The following is a 19,262-nucleotide window of genomic DNA, read 5'->3' on the forward strand; positions in this document are numbered from 1 at the left end:
TAACATTCACTTATTCAATCCATAAAAAACAAATAACAGCAAGCTTTAGAGGTAATGTTAGCAGCAAGCTGTTTACCTTTTTTGTCTTCATGCTGAGCTGAGCTAATCTGCTGCTACAGTTGATGTAGCTTCAAAGTTGGCGACCAAACATGTTTGGTATCAATCTTTCCATGCATCTTAATTTTAGGAACTGCTTACCATTTCTAGAAGGTAGAAACTACAGTACATGTTGGTTTGTTATGGAGCCTGTAGTTTGAATCTTAAAATCATTTGTGAACTGCTCCCCTTATTGGTAATCCTGTTTTAACGCTCAGTCAGTAAAAAAAAAAAAAACAGTTTGGAAAAAGGGTTGGATTTTTTTTTTTTTTTTTACATATGGACTTGGAGAGGAAATGTATTGAGAGGCGAATTTGAGCATCCCGGCCTACATATGGTCGGTCGCTTTGTAGGTTATAGGCAGAAGAACATAGTGCCAAAGATACCGTGTTTACCGGTACCCCATGATTCCCATCAGTAGCATATATGAAAGAATAAATGTAGGTCTAAATTAATTGGTTGTAATAATGATTCATTCTCCCTTTTTGTAAGAAATCTAAGCTTTGCAGTGTTTTTCTAATTGCTTAGATAGGACGGAATAAAGCCATGAGTCAAAAGATAATAGGAATGCATACAACTGTATAACAAATCTGTATACCAAAAGCACATAAACATTAAAAATCATCATACTTACTTAAAATTCACACTAGGTCACATCTCATTCATTTACAATACTGGGTAGAAGAGCAAATAATAAAAATGTGCAAATAAACATCACAACTAAAAGCAAATTGGTCAAAATGGTCCAAATTCAAATTCAGTTCTTGCAGAGCCACATGTGCATTTGGACTGGAAATATCACCATTTTTTTCATTGCCTTACAACATGTAGCTCTTCACGTCATGGTTCCACCGAGCCAAGCTTGGCCTGGAAATCAAAGTGTGAAAACATTTAAGACCTCAATCAACATTAGAAATAGTCCTCTTTTCAATAAACATTGTGCCTTCATTCATCCCAAAGGCACTGGACCTTACTCAGTTTAACAAATGTGGATTCGATGTTTGGTACATTGAGTTCAAGAAGTATTTCCCAGGAATGTGGTACGCTCCATGCACTTGACATGCAGAGTCACCTGTTTTGTTGTGGCATTTGACAATATGGCACAGTATCACGTGACATGAATCACTCTTAAATAACATTTAAAAGAAACAACAATTTCAAATCAAGTATCCTCAAGGCCGACAAGTACCAGAAAAAAATACAAAATGCTTTTGTTGTCCATCATTTTAAGCATGTTTTTTTTTTCCCTTGTGCAAGAAATAGAAAAAAAAAAAAAAAAAACCTACAACAAAACACCTCACAATTTAAAAAGCACAGAACAGTGGCTCGGTTCTTTCTGCACTTTGATGCAAACTTGTATCGCTGATAAGCACATGGATAAGTCATTCTATAAAATGTCCAGCATCTAAGTTGGAAAAAAACATCACCTCTTAACCATATTTACACAGTAGTTATTGTCCTTTAACATCACACAGAGGGTGGGAAGCACTAAAGCTGTTATCACATTACACTTTCATATCACAGGTTTTCCAGACATGAAAGATCAAGGGAACCTGCTAAATTGATTCACCATTTCAAACAACCTTGTATTTTTTTGACATTCAAAGAATAGTAAAGTTGCTAATGTTGGCAGAAATGTTAGTCAGGAATGAGTTAATTGCTATTTTAATTTCATTGTAGGTTTCTTATGAGTCATCTAATATGGTAATTTAACTGCCCATTTGAAACTCTAATGTCATTTGAGGTGCTTATCATTTAAGAAGCAGTGAAACAATTATTTGCCAGATAACCTTATTTTAATATGACGTGCAAACCTGGACACACTTGTATGGCATATTGCCAGTTGAGCTTCCCATCCTGAATGTGACTTTAGAGGAAAATGTCTAACCTTTGAATATACTGAATTAGAATCCCATTTTGTGACATCAAGTCCTGAATAGTTTTTTGTTGTTGTTAATGTCTCCCGTAATATCTTGCCATTGATGAGCACAAGGGCAGTTTGAGAGAGTGTATCAAAGAGACACTGTTCCCTTGGCTTGGTACTTGGCAAGAATAGAACAGTAACTAAGAGGTTCCTTTGTAACTGCACACTCAGAAGTAAATCAGAATGTTTTTGACCCCGAGAGCCTGCTTGAGACTGGAATGTACCAAACAGCCAGTCTGCAATCAACCTATTTGTGATTTCTTTTTTAAATTCCAAATGAATTCCGAATCCACAAGTGAGTTCTCCCTTCTACTCATGGCCACCCAAAAAAAGAGCAGCTCACATGTAAAATCACATTTGGCAAACAAAAAAAAGAAAGAAATGAAGACTGGGATGTTCTTATGTTCCCTTTTCAGTAAAGGGTTTAAAAATGCAACTTGGCTAAACATTCGACGGCATATAGTACTTGAGATGCTGTTTCTAATGGCTCCTGCTTTGAACTACAGCTCTATTTGGCACCAGAGTATGCCAAATGAGTGCTTCGTTGGTTGAAGAAAAGCAGAGAAAATCCTTTCATACACAAACCAGCCAGCTTTCACTCTTTCTCCCCCCTGCCTGCTATTTCTCCCTCCATTTAATGTCCTATTCAAGATTCTAAGTACAGGACACCACTATCTCTCCCTTCTTTCTTGCATTTGCCAGTCTTTCAGTGCGTTTTATCACCCCCTCCGGTCCTCTTCTCCTTCTGTGTCTGATTAACAAAGACCCAGGGGGGAGGGGGGTTTGGTCCAGCTGCCCCATATGTCAGTCAGATACTGTAGTCACTAGTCAGCATAAAAAAAGAAACTCATGCCCCACCCATCCAATCCTACAAAATGTAACCTTTTTCATTCCCAGAAGAGGCTTTTCCCAAACAAGAACACATCCATGCACTCAAACATTGAGGAAACAAAAGGACGGAGAATTGGCATGTTTGATTGAATATATATTTTACATTTTGTGTGTATGTGTGTGTGTGTGTGTGTGTGTGTGTGTGTGTGTGTGTGTGTGTGTGTGTGTGTGTGTGTGTGTCCCTGATGCTTCTTTTCTAGGTGGATGACATTCTCATGGAAATCAGGGATTAGCTGTAGAGTGATAGTAGGAGAGTGAAAGAAGGATAGATCCACCCATTTGTTCACCCATTTTTCTCTGAACTTCCTGCTTTCATCCGTTTCCTGCAACCTTACTGAACGCCAACTGAACCAGCTCTAACTCCCTCCTTCCTGCGGGGTGCAATGTCTCACTCTAATGCGCAATGTGCCACTTTTATGTAAGTGCCAAAGCTGGACAAACTCCTCTGGCATGGCGTGGAACCATTTATAGGGCAGGATATTGTCGTAGTAGTGGTGGCTGATTGGCTGCTCGTCCAGGCCAACGGAAAACGGCCAGAAGCCATAGGCCGTCACTTCCTCGCACAGCCCCAAGGCCAGGCTGACCAGGAAGAGCCCCGTTGAGAGGCGTTTGGCGTGGACGCCTCGGCCTTTCCAGAATTTGCCCACCGTGCGAAGAAATTCAGGATTGGCGAAGAGCATGGTGAGGTTGGAGGAGGTGTCCGCGAGGGCATAGTACGCCCGCAGTGACGGATCAGTGCCAGGCTTCATGGAAAATGCGGGCATATAAATGTAGCTGGAACCGTAGACTTTCATACTGTCGACAAAAGCTTTTCTGGACCACAGGAGGTTCTGAAATCTGAGAGTGAGAAACAGAAAGAATTGGCAATTACTATAAACGTCTGTGTTTGAGTCATCTGTAGACTTGTCTGCTCCCTCTTCCTTTAAGGTCACTTTCAGAGAGGAAATGAGTTTCCTGTGTTATCACATGCTACACTACAGAAAAAGGTCACTTGCTGGTGAATCAATTCTGGCACTTGTTTTAAGCTAGTCAGGAGAAGATGACTAATTCTAGACCTAACAGCGCAAGCTTCCTTTTTAATTCAAGTGTGCCAGAACCCTTCAGGAGTTATACATCTACATTAAATAAAGACACTGTTGTTCACATGCCTGTATTATTTTTCATACTGCACTTTATTTAATCCAACTTCCAATTGTTTGACATCCCTACAGTGCACAGTCTAGTTATCATTATTTTAATATTCAGTGATTTTTGGGGTGGTGTTTATCATTTATTTTAAATGACATATGATCTGCCCGTGTTTGAAATTTGCAATATAAATAAAGGAGACAATTGTTTACTTTATTCAGTAAATCTGATGTTAGTCTGTTTAAAAAGCTTTGTGTTTCTTGAAGTCATGTCCAAATTATTTCTCACATCATATATAACGTAAAAATATTTCAGTAATTATAATTTGTTTTCCTCTCGAAAGTTACTACTGAAATGCTTGCATTAACTAATGCAATTTTATTATTTGCATTAATGCCTTCCTCAAAGACTTTTAAAATGATAATTCTTGTAGCTTGCATCACAACATTAGCTTTGTCTGCTCAAACAAATGAACACTCCTTGTACACCCTCCTTTTTTATAAGTGATAAACATCTCTGTCCAAGTTTATAAATGTGGTATGGTTTAATGGAAAACTGGATTTATTCTGGTGTCGAGGATACGAGCGGATGACCTTTTCTCGATGATGCTTGGGTTGGCTGTGACAAGATGTGTTTTTGTTCCCACATCCTCCACGTAGTCCTTCGAAAGTGGCGGAAGATTACACCTAAATGAGCAAAACATAGACGAGATCAGTAAGCGTTTCACATTCTCAACAAAAACAGTTAAAGTCTACATGTAAAGCAGAACCAAATATAACCTATGTTAATGTGTCTCTCTGAGTCATTACTGTGTACAACAAGTGAGGAGTACAAGTCCCTTTGGCTGTGTTATCATCGGTCCTGTATTTATATCATGTGTACATGGACGCGAAAAATAAAAGTTACTTCAGTCAAGGAGCAGAGAAAAGAATAACATACTCACTACTTATTTGAATGTCACATTGTGTTTTAAGATGCAAGCCATTATAGGTCAATTTACATGCGATGTAAAGCTACAAGCTAACTAAAGTGTGCTAACATAGCCTGCTAACACAACAATGTGGGCCGTAGGCAATTTCAGATCGAGCCAAGGGGCAATTTTGTCCACCACTTGCGCTTAATGGTGTTTAATTATGATGCCTTGCATTCCATTTGATAATTCCTTCATGGGACACACAAGACGCAAGGGGAGAGGGGTTGGAGGTGTGTTGTTGGAGGAGAGTGAAAGCTTCATAGGGAAGATGTCACCATAAAGCTTTTTCTTTTTTAAATGCTGGTGTTCAATCTACATTTTTAGGTTAGCAAACATTTGCCTCCTTTTGTTTAACTCTGCTATCTTCTACTTCATCTAATGTCTTTGAGTAACTCCCCGATGCTCCCTGCAGTTACTCACCCTGATATATTATATTATAGAACACTGGCATTTTCCATTCAGTAAAATCAAGTTAACCACTCCAGAGTGGAAAAGTGGCCCAAAAACAACCTTTGTAACAGTATGGAAGAAATCAGCACAAATGATAACAAGACATTTTCTCCATTTCACCAGGAAAAAGACAAGCCGATCTACACAAAAAGTCCTTATCAATCAATAACTGCTGAGACACATAGTCCTCTTATCCTAGCACTGTTATTTACAATAGATTTTCGACTGATGCGATTACTTTTTTCCCTCTCCTGCTGTAACACTACAACATTTCCCCACTCTAGGATTAATAAAGGATTAACTTTTCTTATTTTGTACGTTATCAGTGGATTTGTCACGGGCTAAAGCAATCATGGTCACCTCAAAGCACTGCTCCATGCAGAGACGTACTGATGGTTCAGAGAGTCTATAAAATTGTGTAAATTGTGCATAGACAAAGGTACAAATAACAGAGAAAATAAGCTTGGAATAACATCTGCAATGTGTTTCAAGCTTATTCAGTGTAAGTGAAGCGATTTATGATCTCTTTTTACCCGTTTTTGCACAACCTATCTGCTAGGTGGTTATAAGAACATAGGCGTTAAAATTTTGCAGCAAACTGTCACCGTGATTTTTTTTCAACAATTCATCACTGTGAGATTTCATGCATGTTGAGGTCTGTGATGACCTCGATGTTTAATCTGCATTTACCACCTACACATTTCACATCAGCTGTCTTCTGAATTGTATTGCTTCTTTCAGAATCACTGGAGCTGGTTTTCCTTTTCTGTCAAAACCAATACAACAGCATCTGTACTATGATTACTTATTTTAAAAAGAAAAACACCTTTATTTAGAAGCTACATTATTTAGAAACACATTTGTGATTAATTCTTTGTGTGACTTCTTGTCGACTTTTTTTGGTTCTGCTTTTATTTTGCACAAGCAGATGGTTTCATTCTGCTTTCTGTTTTTTCTGCTAATGTCCTCATCCTCCCTTATCTTTGTCTTTTCCAATTTCCCTTTCTCACACCAAACCTCTTTTCTCTCTTGCGTTGACCCATTTTTCCATCGCTACAGTCCACACCAGTTCTCATTGTCACCGATGGCTAATGGTGTTTGGCTGCTCTCTCGGGCACGGCTGATTTGTATCTGAAGGAGGAGCAGCAGTGAAGAAAGCACCACTGAGCCCCTTTTTTCTCACCGCATCACAAAGTCAGCCTGGTCAATGTCCCGTCCACATTTGCTGTGCCGGAGAATGCCACCGTTGCCCACCACAGCACACTTCTTCAGGGGCAGTTGCAGGGGATTGTTCTGGGCAGAAGGGAAAGTACAGCTCAGTTAGTGTAAGCATAGACACACCTGGTCATTGAGACACAGAGCCACTTACACACATGCAAAGATAAATTATTAAAAAAAATATTAATACCTTCATGAAGGTAGGTAAATGAGTCACCCTGTGCTCTGTAAAATTCAGGACCCAGGCCTACTGTTAACCATACTTAACACCCTTGTATGCTAATGAGTGCACCAGTGTTTGAGGTGGGGAGGTAGGGGGAAAAAAGCAAAGGTTGACCAAGGTTTTGTTTTTTAAAACAATTGTTTCAAGATAACTTCATCAACCCTTTATCAAACACTTAAAGCCAACTTAGGCTGAGGCTAACTGTTTCAACCCAAAATACTTCATTTTTGGCTAACTTTTTTTCAACCAGTTAGCCGTAACTTTTAGCCAAATGTTTTAACTTTGGATCAAATACTCTTGCCTGCCAAGACAGCTAAAGAAAGACAACTAGACTAATACTGCTATATCACCCATACACCCATAAAATAGCAACTCTTGTTTTATTACTTATGTACATCTCTTCAACAGCATTTTCTTTGAGCCAAGCTGTTTTATTCCTTTCTAACTATCTGATCAATTATTTCTAGCTAACAATTTCAACCATTAATTGACCCAAGTATCCGTTACTCCATTACACATAGCCATTTAAAGTATTTTTCAATTACTTTGGTCAATTTCAAATGTTGAACAACATATAGCTTACCCATTCATGCTTCCCCTTTAGCTGCTAACTATTTCAATTATGAGGCCTGCACTTTTAGCTATGTTTTTCAAACATTCTTTGCTAATTATTTGATACATCATTTCCAGATTACTATTATAAAGTTACCTTCACTTATGAGTGAAGCTAGGTATTTTAGCTTATGCTTTTCTTTTCATGTTTCTCTTTTACTTGCTGCTAACTGAACTGCTTATAAATGATTATCTGTCTTTTTTTTTTAATTAAATGAAATGCTTTCATTTAATTGAACTAGCGAGCTTTGCACTTACACACCGTGACCAAGAAAGAAATTCCCCTGGTCGTGATTCACTGCCCTATCATCATCTAAATAAAAGCCTGGTATAAGACAGCATCACTGCCGTTTCTGAGAACACGAAAATACCACGCTTCAAGAGGAAAGAGCCAAAAATGTCCTTTCCTTTTGCCCAGGCTGTATTTAAGTCAGAGGCATGGATTAGGGGAGATGGCGGAAACAATTGTGCCCATTATTCCCCTTTGAGTGCACAAAATTGAGAGAGAACACACACACACACACACACACACACACACACACACACACACACACACACACACACACACACACACACACACACACACACACACACACACACACACACACACACACACACACACACACACACACACACACACACACACACCGCCTGCCTCAGGGTCTCTCTTAGAGCGTGACAAAGTTGAGTCAGAGGACAATACCCTGCTAACAGAACATTGAGCTAGGGAGGGGTACCAGCAAGCTGGGTAAACTCTTAAGAGTGGGACACATATTACAGTATCATGTGCTACAGCTATTTCTAAAAAGCCATTCATCCAAATCTCTGACCATTATCATGAACACATTAGGCTTTGTTTTCACATTTCAATTTAGAACAGCAACAAATGTATATGTTTATCCTTTCTTTCAATTACTTTATTAGCTTTTTGAGAAATTTGTCAAATGATGCTTTATCACAAGCTCCCAGCCTAAAACATATTAAAGTAACTCTAATGTAAAACAGAGAAAAGCTGGTAATCTCATGTTTGAGAAGCTGGAAGCAGCTACTCATTTAATTACTGTTGTGTTTTTCCAGTGTGTGTGTGCAATAATATGATTTCTTTTTATTTATTTATTTTTTTCAAGCTATTTCTTTGGCCTGGGGCAACAAAAAGAAAAAGTACACAAAAGTAAACATAAGAAAATGAAGAGATCTTAGGAAGCTGAAGTCCGGTCCATTGAACTATACATACGGTTGCTCTGTTCGAGCCAATGAACTAACCCGCAATTAACTGTCAAAGCCTAAATTGGCACATTCCCTGGCACTAACTCAGATACTGTAGCTGTTGCCAGGCTAGAGCAGTGAAGCTTTTCAAACCTGCAATCACAGCAGTGGTAATTGAGAAGGCAGAGAATATGTTTGTGTGTATAAGTGCTTATTCTTCGTACATCCCACCTAAACACCAGTTACTTTCCTTCTGCATATAACCGGCGACAGTATAAGCTTGTAAAGGAAGTGCAGCCCTTCTTCTTGAAATAGACAATACATACGTTAGATGGAGTGTCACACGAGTACAAAGTTGTACGAAGGGGAGGGTGTCACCATGACCGAAGGCAGAAAGATACATGGGAGTCTGAAAATAACAACCAGCATCATCCCAGCGACACAGAGCAGTGATGAATGTAACACAGAAAGAGCTCAAACAGTGTAATGATTAACTAACGTCAACAAAACCACAAACACTCAAGCTGTGCGAGTATAATGAATAGCAAGTCCTCATCACAGTCACGCGGTTAAACAGTTCTGCTTAACATGGACATTAGATATGTTTCAGGTCAATTAGAAAAGTGTCTGTTCCAACAGCATCACATCTTGTTTACTTTGGAGGGCGTCTCTAGCCGAGTGGTTATGTTGCATACTCCATCTACAGACGCTATAGTCCTTTTCGCTGCAGCTGCACCTTCTCTTGCAATATTTCCTGTCTCTCTTAAGCTGTCCCATCTTAAAAATAAAAAATGCCCCCAAAAAATCTTGTTCAGTTAATCAAAAAATAGCTTGTTTATAATGAAAGAGCATTTTGTAAATATTAAAGGCGAATTAATGTTTTCCCTGACATAAATGGATGTATTAATTGTCAATGATTTTTTTTTTTAATAACAATGAAGTTTAGAAAGACTGAATGTTGCCATCATATAAAATACAGCGAAACAACTACTTTGCATTTGAAAAGCTGAATCTAGCAAAGTTTGTTTTCAGTGCCTTGAAAATGTGAACCATTATAATTAACTACTGTTGCAGATCTGATTTATTCTGCATTTAGAATATGATCACCTTCTTATCCTGCTTGGTAAAAACCAATGTGATTCTACATATAACTTGCTGTGCCCAAAGAAGAAACTCGAAATATTCACTTTCAATGATAAAAGAAAAAAAAAAAAAAACATTCTGCGATTGAGAAACTGGAGCCAGCAAATGTTTGGCATTGCTGCTTGAAAGAAATGACCCAAATTATTAATTAAAATGCTTGCAGATCCAATTAATTCTGAATTGAGGGCATTAACACAGTGTGTATATTCAAATTTACATGTATTAAACTCTGGGTTTAAAAACCGTAGTTATAGATGAATACACACGAACCCACAGTGTGGTTCAGCTTGTCCTCTCTCTCTTCATTCTCATTTTGATAATTATTCACCTCCCCCCCCCATTCCTCATAAATGAACATGCATGGTTCACAAATGCATATTAGGGTCAGATATTCATTGCACTCACAGGCCAGGATATAAGACTGCAGATCAGTAATCAATGTTAATTATTAGAGTGCATACTACACCTGGATACATAAAATCACAATAACAGGACTGGTTGAGTCGTGTTACTAGTTTTTCATTTTGTCTTCTTTGCAGGCACAACACATGCCCTGTTCACACGCACACACACACAAACATGAAACCAAGCAAAACAGCGTGACAGACCTTATCATGATACAGATGCAACTGAACTGTGCCATAGACACCGACAATGTTTAGGTCAGCACCCTGTGGCATACACATGGTTAAAACACTCCTGTCTTGGGCCAGTGGATAAAACACAGAACAGGATGCATCGCCTTGAGAAATAAACACAGAATAAGAGCTACATCTGATGCAAAAGTAGAAGAAATGATACAAAAAAACCCCACACTTCCTTGCTTCATGTCATGCTCCTGCTAGCTGTCTCCGATTCTGTTACAACAAAAAGAAAATGTACTGTTTTAAAAGGGATTCAAAGTGAAAGTAAGAGATGCATATTTAGTCAATCCGCATAAAGAAAGGGGAGTCTTTTATATCTTACTGTCTTTACATTAAGCAAATGCTTTTTAGCAGCATCCAATTGCGCCAACAGACACCTTCCTCGCACATCTCCAAATTAAATTTTTGACTCTCCTCTCTGCAGTGTACTCAAACATTAATGCTCTCTCCTTTAGAAAGCATCAGTCTGCTTCCACAGCCCTATGCCAGGATCACCAGGACCCATGCTTAAACCCCTCGTTCCCCGGCAACAGTGTCATGTTTTGCTGAGCGGGAGAAAAATAGTTTACAGGTATTGGTTTTTGTTTCTTTTCAAAAACACAACTGGATCTCTCAAAGTCATGATGTGAAACTTAATACAAGATTCGTTCTCATGCATTTGATGGCTGAACCACAGTGTTTTGCACTGCTCTAGATGGAAGTTTTTGAAAAACAACACTTCCTATACTTCACTTCCTTCGCCGTACCTGCACAAAGAGTGAGTAGGTCTCGTTGTTGACGGTGTGCGAGTGGTAAAACTCGCCGTCGTACCACAGGACCTTGCCTAACGGTGAGTTCTCCTTGGTGACCGCAAACATCTTCTTCGGTTCGCAGCACTCTGTCAGCAGCTTCCTGTGCAGAGAGAGTGTAGGGTGAGAAGAGATCTGGTTGTTTTTGGACAGTTTGACACAAATTGGATTAAGAAGGGCAGCTGTGATTCTGGTCAGAGACAGGCAGCAATAATGGCTCACTCATTTGGCAGGAGATGGCAAGAATAAGATTTGTTTAAGAATGATGGGACAAAGAAACTCCTGTGTAACATCCAAAGCTGCACATTAGAAGAAATGATCACAATTTTAAGTTTTAGACATATTTTCAAGCATGACGACAAAAGGCCTGGCCTCTGTTTGTCCCCTTCTTGGATGTAAAATCCAGAGCATCTCAGCTCTGCAGGTGTCACTTTCCCTGATGACCTTAATCAGCTTTGCCTCAGAGAATTGTCTGCACATATTCACAAGTGAAAAGCTCCTTAATAAAGTGTTCATTACTGTTTGTGTGGATGCAGATGTTTTACATGAAACTTAAAGTACAAGGGACCACAATACAGAGCAGAGGTCAAATTGAATTGAAAATAAAAATAACCCTCAAAGATCCCAAATCACATTGTTTGAATAAAGTTTGAAAGCTTTGTTGAGGTTAAAACACTGAAATAGTGTCAATGCTGTTTTTGTTTTGCTTGATTTGTTGATGATTTACAACAATTCTGGATCTAAATAGAAAGATATACCCAAACTTAAAAATGAAGACAAAGGAGGTCACAGGCCCTCTGTGACAGTTGTTAACCTTTCTGATAATAGGTTTGCTTCTTCACATAACTAAATATGTTACCATGCCTTTTTAGCGTGCATCCAAATGGTTATGATTGAAAAAAAGACATTCAAGATAAGTCTTTGCTTATTATCTTTGTCAGGGACCCCAAAAGGCCTCCAGACAAAGGGGGGGAGGGGGGGGGGGAACCAGTCCCAAGAAAACAAATTAGCTTTCTTATATAACTGATTTCCTGGATTACTCCTAAATGATCGTGAGATAATAGTAAATAAAGCAAATAAAAAAAGACCATCTTTGACAATAGTCCCATTGGATTCTGTATATTCCTGCCCCTTTGTGCTCATGGGACCGACAGGGGTCCAGAGGACAGCTGGGGGCACCGGGCCGCGCTTTAGAAAATCAATGAACAGAAATCAGATCCCTAAAACGAACCTGTACAAATCGATGCCGGTCTGGTTCTTCTTCCATGCCTCCCCCTGCCTCAGCACCTCCTCTACTATGTCTTTATCGCGTGGGAGTCTGTAGCCGGGGAAAATGTAGAACCAGCACAGCACCAATACGCACAGAGCGGCCCACACCGACAGTTTCCCCCGGTAGCATCGCCCTAACATCTTTCCCCCCCTTCTTCTCTGGAGCTCAAAACAATCGGAGCCTGCACATCCGAGCAGGTGCAGTAAAACGCAGATTCGGTTCAAAGCTGGGGTCTTGGTCCGCTGCAACCCCCCCGTCTCATCCCGCAGACAGGGTGGAGAGTGAATGGAGCTGCTGAGTAGTTTCTCTCAAGCATCCGTATGGAAATCCGGTGTTCGTGTTTCCCTACATGGGAGGCTCACTCTCGGGTGCGGGGTTGTGGTGCAGTGTGTCGGGCTCTGCAGGAATCTGCCGCTCTGGTCTCGGCGCATCACCACCATCATTACAGCCTGCAGATTGAGAGGAATCATGCGGGGCCCCCTCCCCTCCCCGCCCGGTGTACTGATGTATCTAAATCCAACCAGGGGGGGGTCTTCAAGGTGTCCACCTCTCCCCCGCAGAAAGGCTCCTCTCCTCTCCTCGGCCGTCCTCTTCCCGCATCAAGCTCTGCGCGGTAAGTCCAATTCAGTCCCCCTCCACCGCCCCTGTTACTCCTGTCAGCACCCCCCTCAGCCTCACGAGACAAAGTGCTTCTTGTGCAGCTGGAGAAGGGCTATGCTCGCTACAAACAGCACGGTTGAAACGGAACTTAACCTTCAAAATAAGAGCAATGTGTGCAAAAGTACATATTTCTGTTAAGACTTTTCACAGGAGTGAGACATTGACCGTTTATAAAGCTAATGTCACCCCTTCACCTTCTGCGCGCAACATTGAAGCCAATTAATCTCCTTTGATTGTGATGTTATTGGAGCCAAGATGTAGGCCTGTGCGACTCCACGTCCTTTCCACAAACCAAAGCACACATTGAACTTAACATTTAATAAGGAAAGGTCCCCTCTTTAATTTCAGTCCACAGCAGAGCAGAGTCTTATAGCCTACTGATATGGAAAGTCCAATGATCTAATGGTGTTCCCTTCCATGCTGGTTATCTATTAATAAAAAAAAACGTTACAGGAGCCACATCTATCAAAGAGCTGCCAATTAGACATTACTTTTGTGCTTTTTTTTGTTGCACCAAATTAGTGATTAGACCAACATTGTCAGACAAATGTTGGACATTCATCAGTGATATAACAACAATAAACCATTACTAAAGTTCATAACATTATTTAAGGAATATTTGTTTGATTTTCGAGGCCCACGTGAAGTTTTTTGTTTTTTTAAATTCACTTTGAATAAATCTGTTTTAATAGTCCTTGGAAGTATTATTGAACAGCGTGAGAAAGTGCCTATTTTGCATTATAAATATTCTAATATCAAAAATGTGCTTTTCTTTTCATGATTCATGATATTTAATTTTCCTGAATTGCAACAGTTTTAGACAATGCTTCTTAGTCTTCTTAGAATGCTTTTTATGCTTCTTTGAATTTTTTGGGTACATTTTCAGAATAACAAGAAGCTGATTAGTTCAAAATATTCAGAATTATTGACTTGTTTTATGCACAAAAAGCATGAACAGATTGGTTTTGTTTTATTTTGGTAATACTGTTCCAATGTCTTGTATTTACCCCTGCTGGCTTGACTTGGCTGTATCCGTCTGGCCTCAGCCTCCCGCTGTGATCTGTGATGTGAGGTGCTGCTGCTCCCTGCAGGAATTCTTCTGCACTGCATGAACACACCTATGGCGGTACTGTGTTCAACGAGTCTCAGCTATTTGAGAGGACTTTAACCCAAGTCAACACTGTAACCGTCCTATCATATTTAAAATGATGACAGAATATTTAAAATGTAATCTTTTGAGCAAAAACTCACTGCCTTTCCAGATGTTCAGTGTCAGTACAAAACAAATCCTGACCTCTTGTGGACATGCTGGTGCTGGTGTTTTTGCTGTCATTTAATTTCCCTTAAAACAATAATCACCTGTGTGGGTGGAAACGCACGGTGAATTACAAAGTAACTTGCACTTTTCTAACCAGGTTCCCTGCTCAGTCAGCATTGTTTTTATGAGTGTCTGAGATGTGAAGCATATAAATACATTATAGTTAAAGTAAGGCCCCCTTAATTTAAACTAGAAAAAAAAGTAAACATAATGTAACATAGTAAGTAAACAGAGACAATGACACTATATTAACATAGGCATGTCTAAAATTGTAGTTAAATAGTATCCTCTTACCTGCTTTTATGGCCAATCAAGATGGACCCATGGAGCAATCAACCTGTCCTCACCTGGAGTTAATGGGAATCAGTTTGGCTTCCAATATATTATTTTAAAAAATGTACCCACTTAAGAGGCACAAAAACAGAGTTAATGAAGACAACAAGCACACACCCCAGCTCCACCCACTTAGTTGTCGGGATATAAAGCTCGACTGAATCATAGCCAGCGGAGAAATTTTGGCTGCTCACTGCGCCCTGTTAGGGAACTTGGAGGCAGCATCAAGGTCAGAGCAGCGAGCAGCACAGTGATGCCATAGCATTCAACTTGGCTGTAGTCATGTATCAGCTGCTTTCACAGTACCCAGTGTCCAAACTAAGAAACAGCATGGAAGCCTCTAGAAGATCCAGAGAACACAGGCAGACGTACTGTATGGGGTCATAAACCGTCTAACTTGCTCGATATTCAGTTATTAAGGTTCTGATTATAGAAAAGAGAATATCTGTAAGATATAAGGAAGAGTAGTAGCTTTGTAACTGTGGTGGAAGAATACAGCAGTCCTCTGAAGCAAAGGTAGAGAAGTTAAAGATTCTGAATTACAATTCCTGCTTTTGAGCAGCTTCACAATCAATGTGGAGTTCAGAGGAAAATGTGATCCCACTGAGTACTTCTACTAAATGTAAGTACTTAAGTAAACACATTTCCAACTTCTGGTGGGAAATGTTTGGTAACCGTCCTTTTAGAATGGATGGATAACTACTTTTTCTTGAATTACATATTTAAATCAGGTAATCCAATCTCCTATATGAATAGGAGATAAGCTAAATGTAGAAATACTTGATTTCATTTAAATGACTCCCATGCAAAACTGAAAAAGGAAAAGGATTATAACATCTGGAAATTACAAAAAGTACCAGAAGTAAAGGCATACACAACACACTGTCCAGAGGGGCCTGGTATAACTTTTGTTTTAAGTAGTACAATATTTGAGTACAACTGTATTTGTATTACTTATATACCTTAAAATGTGTGAAGCATCTAAAATCTAAAGCTAGTTCAAGTTCAAGGAAAAAAAAAGTCACTTCCTACCAGGACAAAAGGTGGGCATAAAAGGTGCCTAATACAGGAAAAATGGCAGAGCAGTGGGTACTTGATCCAGATCCCCTTAATGACCCAGTGCTTCTTTTAGTACAACTAAATATTTATACGTACAAAACAGTTTGCTTTCCAAATGATAACAGAAGCTCTAATGTCAACGTGTAGATATCTCATCGCTGAGCCTGCTGCTGGGTCATGATGACAGCGGGTTGGGGTGGATTATATGTTCCACCACTGACAGAACAAATAACCTTTCAAAGAGCTGGTGAGGATTAGGCTTCAGCAGTCTGTCTTATAGAATCATGCAGTTGTGGCTGTTGTTGTTTTTTTTTTATTGTTTCAGAGATTCAAAATGAGCTCAATTGTTTAGAATTACGACCACATATGGCGAACTACGGGGCGACACATTGAGCTGTCACCTATCTATTTATGAAAGCTGTAAGAGTAGAAAGTGCATTACAAGCGCTTCCCTGGTACCTAGGCCTCTCTGTGTTTTTTCTTTGTGTGCGCGCGTGTGTGCGTGTGTGGGTCCGTGTTGGAGACAGAGCGGAGTTGGGTTGCATCAGAAATAGCACTCCCACCTGCTGAGGATCACTGAAAAAAAACCATGACAGAACATTTGTTGTCCCCCGCGTCTTCTTCCTTTCATTGCTCACTGAGGTATTGTGTCTTTAGTTCCTGTTCTCCTTCTGTTATGTTTGACAACATCAAATGGTGTCTGATACATCTGGAAGTTTAATGTTGTATATCAAATGCAGAATAATTTGTAAAACTAGGGAAATTAATAAAAAGGGTTCAGAGGGGTGCAGACTTCAGGTTTATTTTTATTGGTAAATCTCACTTCTGCCCAATATTTTTCATATGCTAATGACATCAGGAAATGTAGAGTAAACATCACAAATGAACCTGAGACAGACATACACCAAGACAACACCATATCTGTTTGGGTTAAATGAATTATTCGTACACTTACAGTCTTTATTATTTCATTAAAGATCTGTGCCACCAGCCAAAAACCTAAACAATGAAATTCCTGGTAAAGAAATGTTATCAATAAATTGTCAGCAAATACTCTCATGGCTGAAATGTTCACCCTAGTATGCATCTTCTTTTCACTTTATTTCAGTATTTCTATCTATCTCCCATCTTGCCAAATGTGTCACAATGACACTTTTTTTTTTTTTTTTTTGGGGGGGGGGGGGGGGGGGGGGGGGGCGGGGGGGGGGGGCGGTGATTTAATTAGATAAAGAAAATCATCATCATCACTGATATTAGTAGGCCATGTGTGTGACCACATTACTTGTAGATATAACAATATATTGACTGTTTTTCTAATATTTGTTTAGTGTCTGGAAGTATGCATGTACTGTGCGTGTACTGGACCTAAATAGCTCTTTAAACAACATATGTTTATCTAAATTATCTAAATGTGATTGTATAATATCACGTTTGTTGTAGTTTCGCTATATGAAATGAAATGGATTGATTGATGATAGATTAAACTTAAACATAAAGATCAAGACCCTTAGATTTTTGAGAGATAGAAAATCTGACACAAGAAATCCCCTTGCAAAGTTTTAGCATACTATAACTATACCTGAAACATCTGCTGATTCCTCTTCACGCTGGAGTCTAATCTCCGAGAAGCCCTTACAACTCACTCAGAGCTAAGTTTTAGCTCAGACTCTTCACAGCTTCATTTGACTCTTCTATACATGTCCTTGTAAGTAAAGCCAGGTTGACAAACAAACATCTTAGCACTTGGTCCAGCTTTATTCCAGAATAAGCAAGTGGAAAGAACTGAAACTCGATGCTTGGGAGTTAAAGTGATAAGCAAAAAGTGTCACAGCTCAAGCCAAGATTAGCGCGCGCACTCGGATAACTTGATGAAGTCAGGCCAAGACATTGTTGAACGCAAATGATAACACGAAAACACACAGCAACACAAGGCAACTGACGTAAAGAGGTCTCACTACTGTTTCGTTGGCTTTATAATTGCTGCCGTATTAGTTCGACCTGTTAGTTGCCTATCTGCTAATTAGCACATCACTCAAAGTATAGCTCAGCAATATTTTAAGAAATGTGAGAACACGTGATAAAAATTCAAAGGAGCAAAAGAGGAATTTAGAATTTCCTGAGCGAGCCATGTGTCAAAGTTTGCTTGACAATATAAAAATAGGAAGATGCACTGTGTTAGCGCAATGTGTGCAACAGTGTTTGCATTGTTAGTGACTGTCAAGTCTTGTCAACAGTTTATCAATCTCAGAGGCCTCTGTTGAGCATGATTTAAGAGAGTTCACGAGGCTCTAATGGTACTGATACATCATTGAGCATTGCAATTCATTGCTTTAGAGTCACATACTGTAGGGCCATCAATGCTAATGTTGCAATTGTTTGCTAAATGCTTAATATAATATTAATAGCATGTGGATATCGGATTTTTTTTCAGCCACATCCTCATGTTTTGTTCAAATCAATTAAGGATGAGGTCAAAAATGAACTGCAGGGTCAATGCAGAAGACGCCCTCACCTTTGTTATCCTTTATGCTTTTTATTTCAAGCTAAGCCTCCAGAGAGTTCAAGTGGGCAAAAAAAATAATAAAAAATACAAAACAAGATGGCAGAGGAAAAGTTTTTTACCTCTACTTTAACTTTGGTCTGAAAATGTTGTTTCAAAGATACAGAAATATGAACTTTCTTCAGATCTCTCCCTCTTAAACACGATGACTGGGATCATTTACATGTATAGTCGCTGCTGTTTCTTCTCTTCTTCACCGAGTCTATTCTCAGTCTGAATTAAGTTGCATATCATCACTGTAGCAGCAGCTACTCCAACATGCTGTTCCACCTACTCTGCTTCCGATGAATTTAAAGCTGTTGTGGCAAAAGAAAATCAACCTGCTGCTATTCTAGGCTCTATGCAATCACATCAACCAGTATTTATGTCATAATAACTGTGATTAGAATAGATCAAATGCCATAGGAGCCAATCCCCGTTATTTAACCTTGATAATGTCACTCTACACGACATTTAACCCCCCTGGATGAATCTTAACGGTAATGACAAGAGCTAACAGCTTTCCTGAGGCTGATGAACAGACATGAGGCAGCAGTGTCATTAACCATAATACTTATATTATGAACAAAAGAACAACACCTTACAGCCAGAAAAATCATAATAAGATTCAATTACTTTATTAAACTATGATTGTAGATGTTGATAGTGCTGCTAAATTTGTCTCACGGCTGTTAAATGCTGCCTATAAAGGATAAGTGGCTTGGCCTATTCTTAGAAAGGGATTGTTTGCCTTTGCTATTCATGAGAGTGGGGTGGGTGTGAATTG

At 39.4% G+C, this 19,262-nt stretch overlaps 1 protein-coding gene across 2 annotated transcripts in view; it reads right to left on the reverse strand.

Moving 5' to 3' along the window:
- Window positions 1–395: 395 nt before the first annotated feature.
- st8sia1 (ST8 alpha-N-acetyl-neuraminide alpha-2,8-sialyltransferase 1) overlaps window positions 396–19,262 on the reverse strand; it is a 123,208-nt gene continuing 104,341 nt past the window's right edge. Inside the window, exons 1-5 of one of the 2 annotated variants that reach the window (XM_079334887.1) lie at window positions 12,528–13,179; window positions 11,255–11,399; window positions 6,646–6,755; window positions 4,633–4,725; window positions 396–3,748 (exon numbers count right to left, since the gene is read on the reverse strand). In XM_079334887.1, coding sequence (XP_079191013.1) covers window positions 3,268–3,748; window positions 4,633–4,725; window positions 6,646–6,755; window positions 11,255–11,399; window positions 12,528–12,706 — 1,008 coding nt within the window. In that variant the 5' untranslated portion in view covers window positions 12,707–13,179 and the 3' untranslated portion in view covers window positions 396–3,267. Of the gene's footprint in view, window positions 3,749–4,632; window positions 4,726–6,645; window positions 6,756–11,254; window positions 11,400–12,527; window positions 13,180–19,262 lie in introns of those variants that run through there. The other variant, XM_079334888.1, reaches the window with a different exon arrangement.

Source organism: Symphodus melops (genome assembly GCF_947650265.1).
Source record: "Symphodus melops genome assembly, chromosome: 22".
In the NCBI taxonomy this organism is placed as follows: Eukaryota; Metazoa; Chordata; class Actinopteri; order Labriformes; family Labridae; genus Symphodus; species Symphodus melops.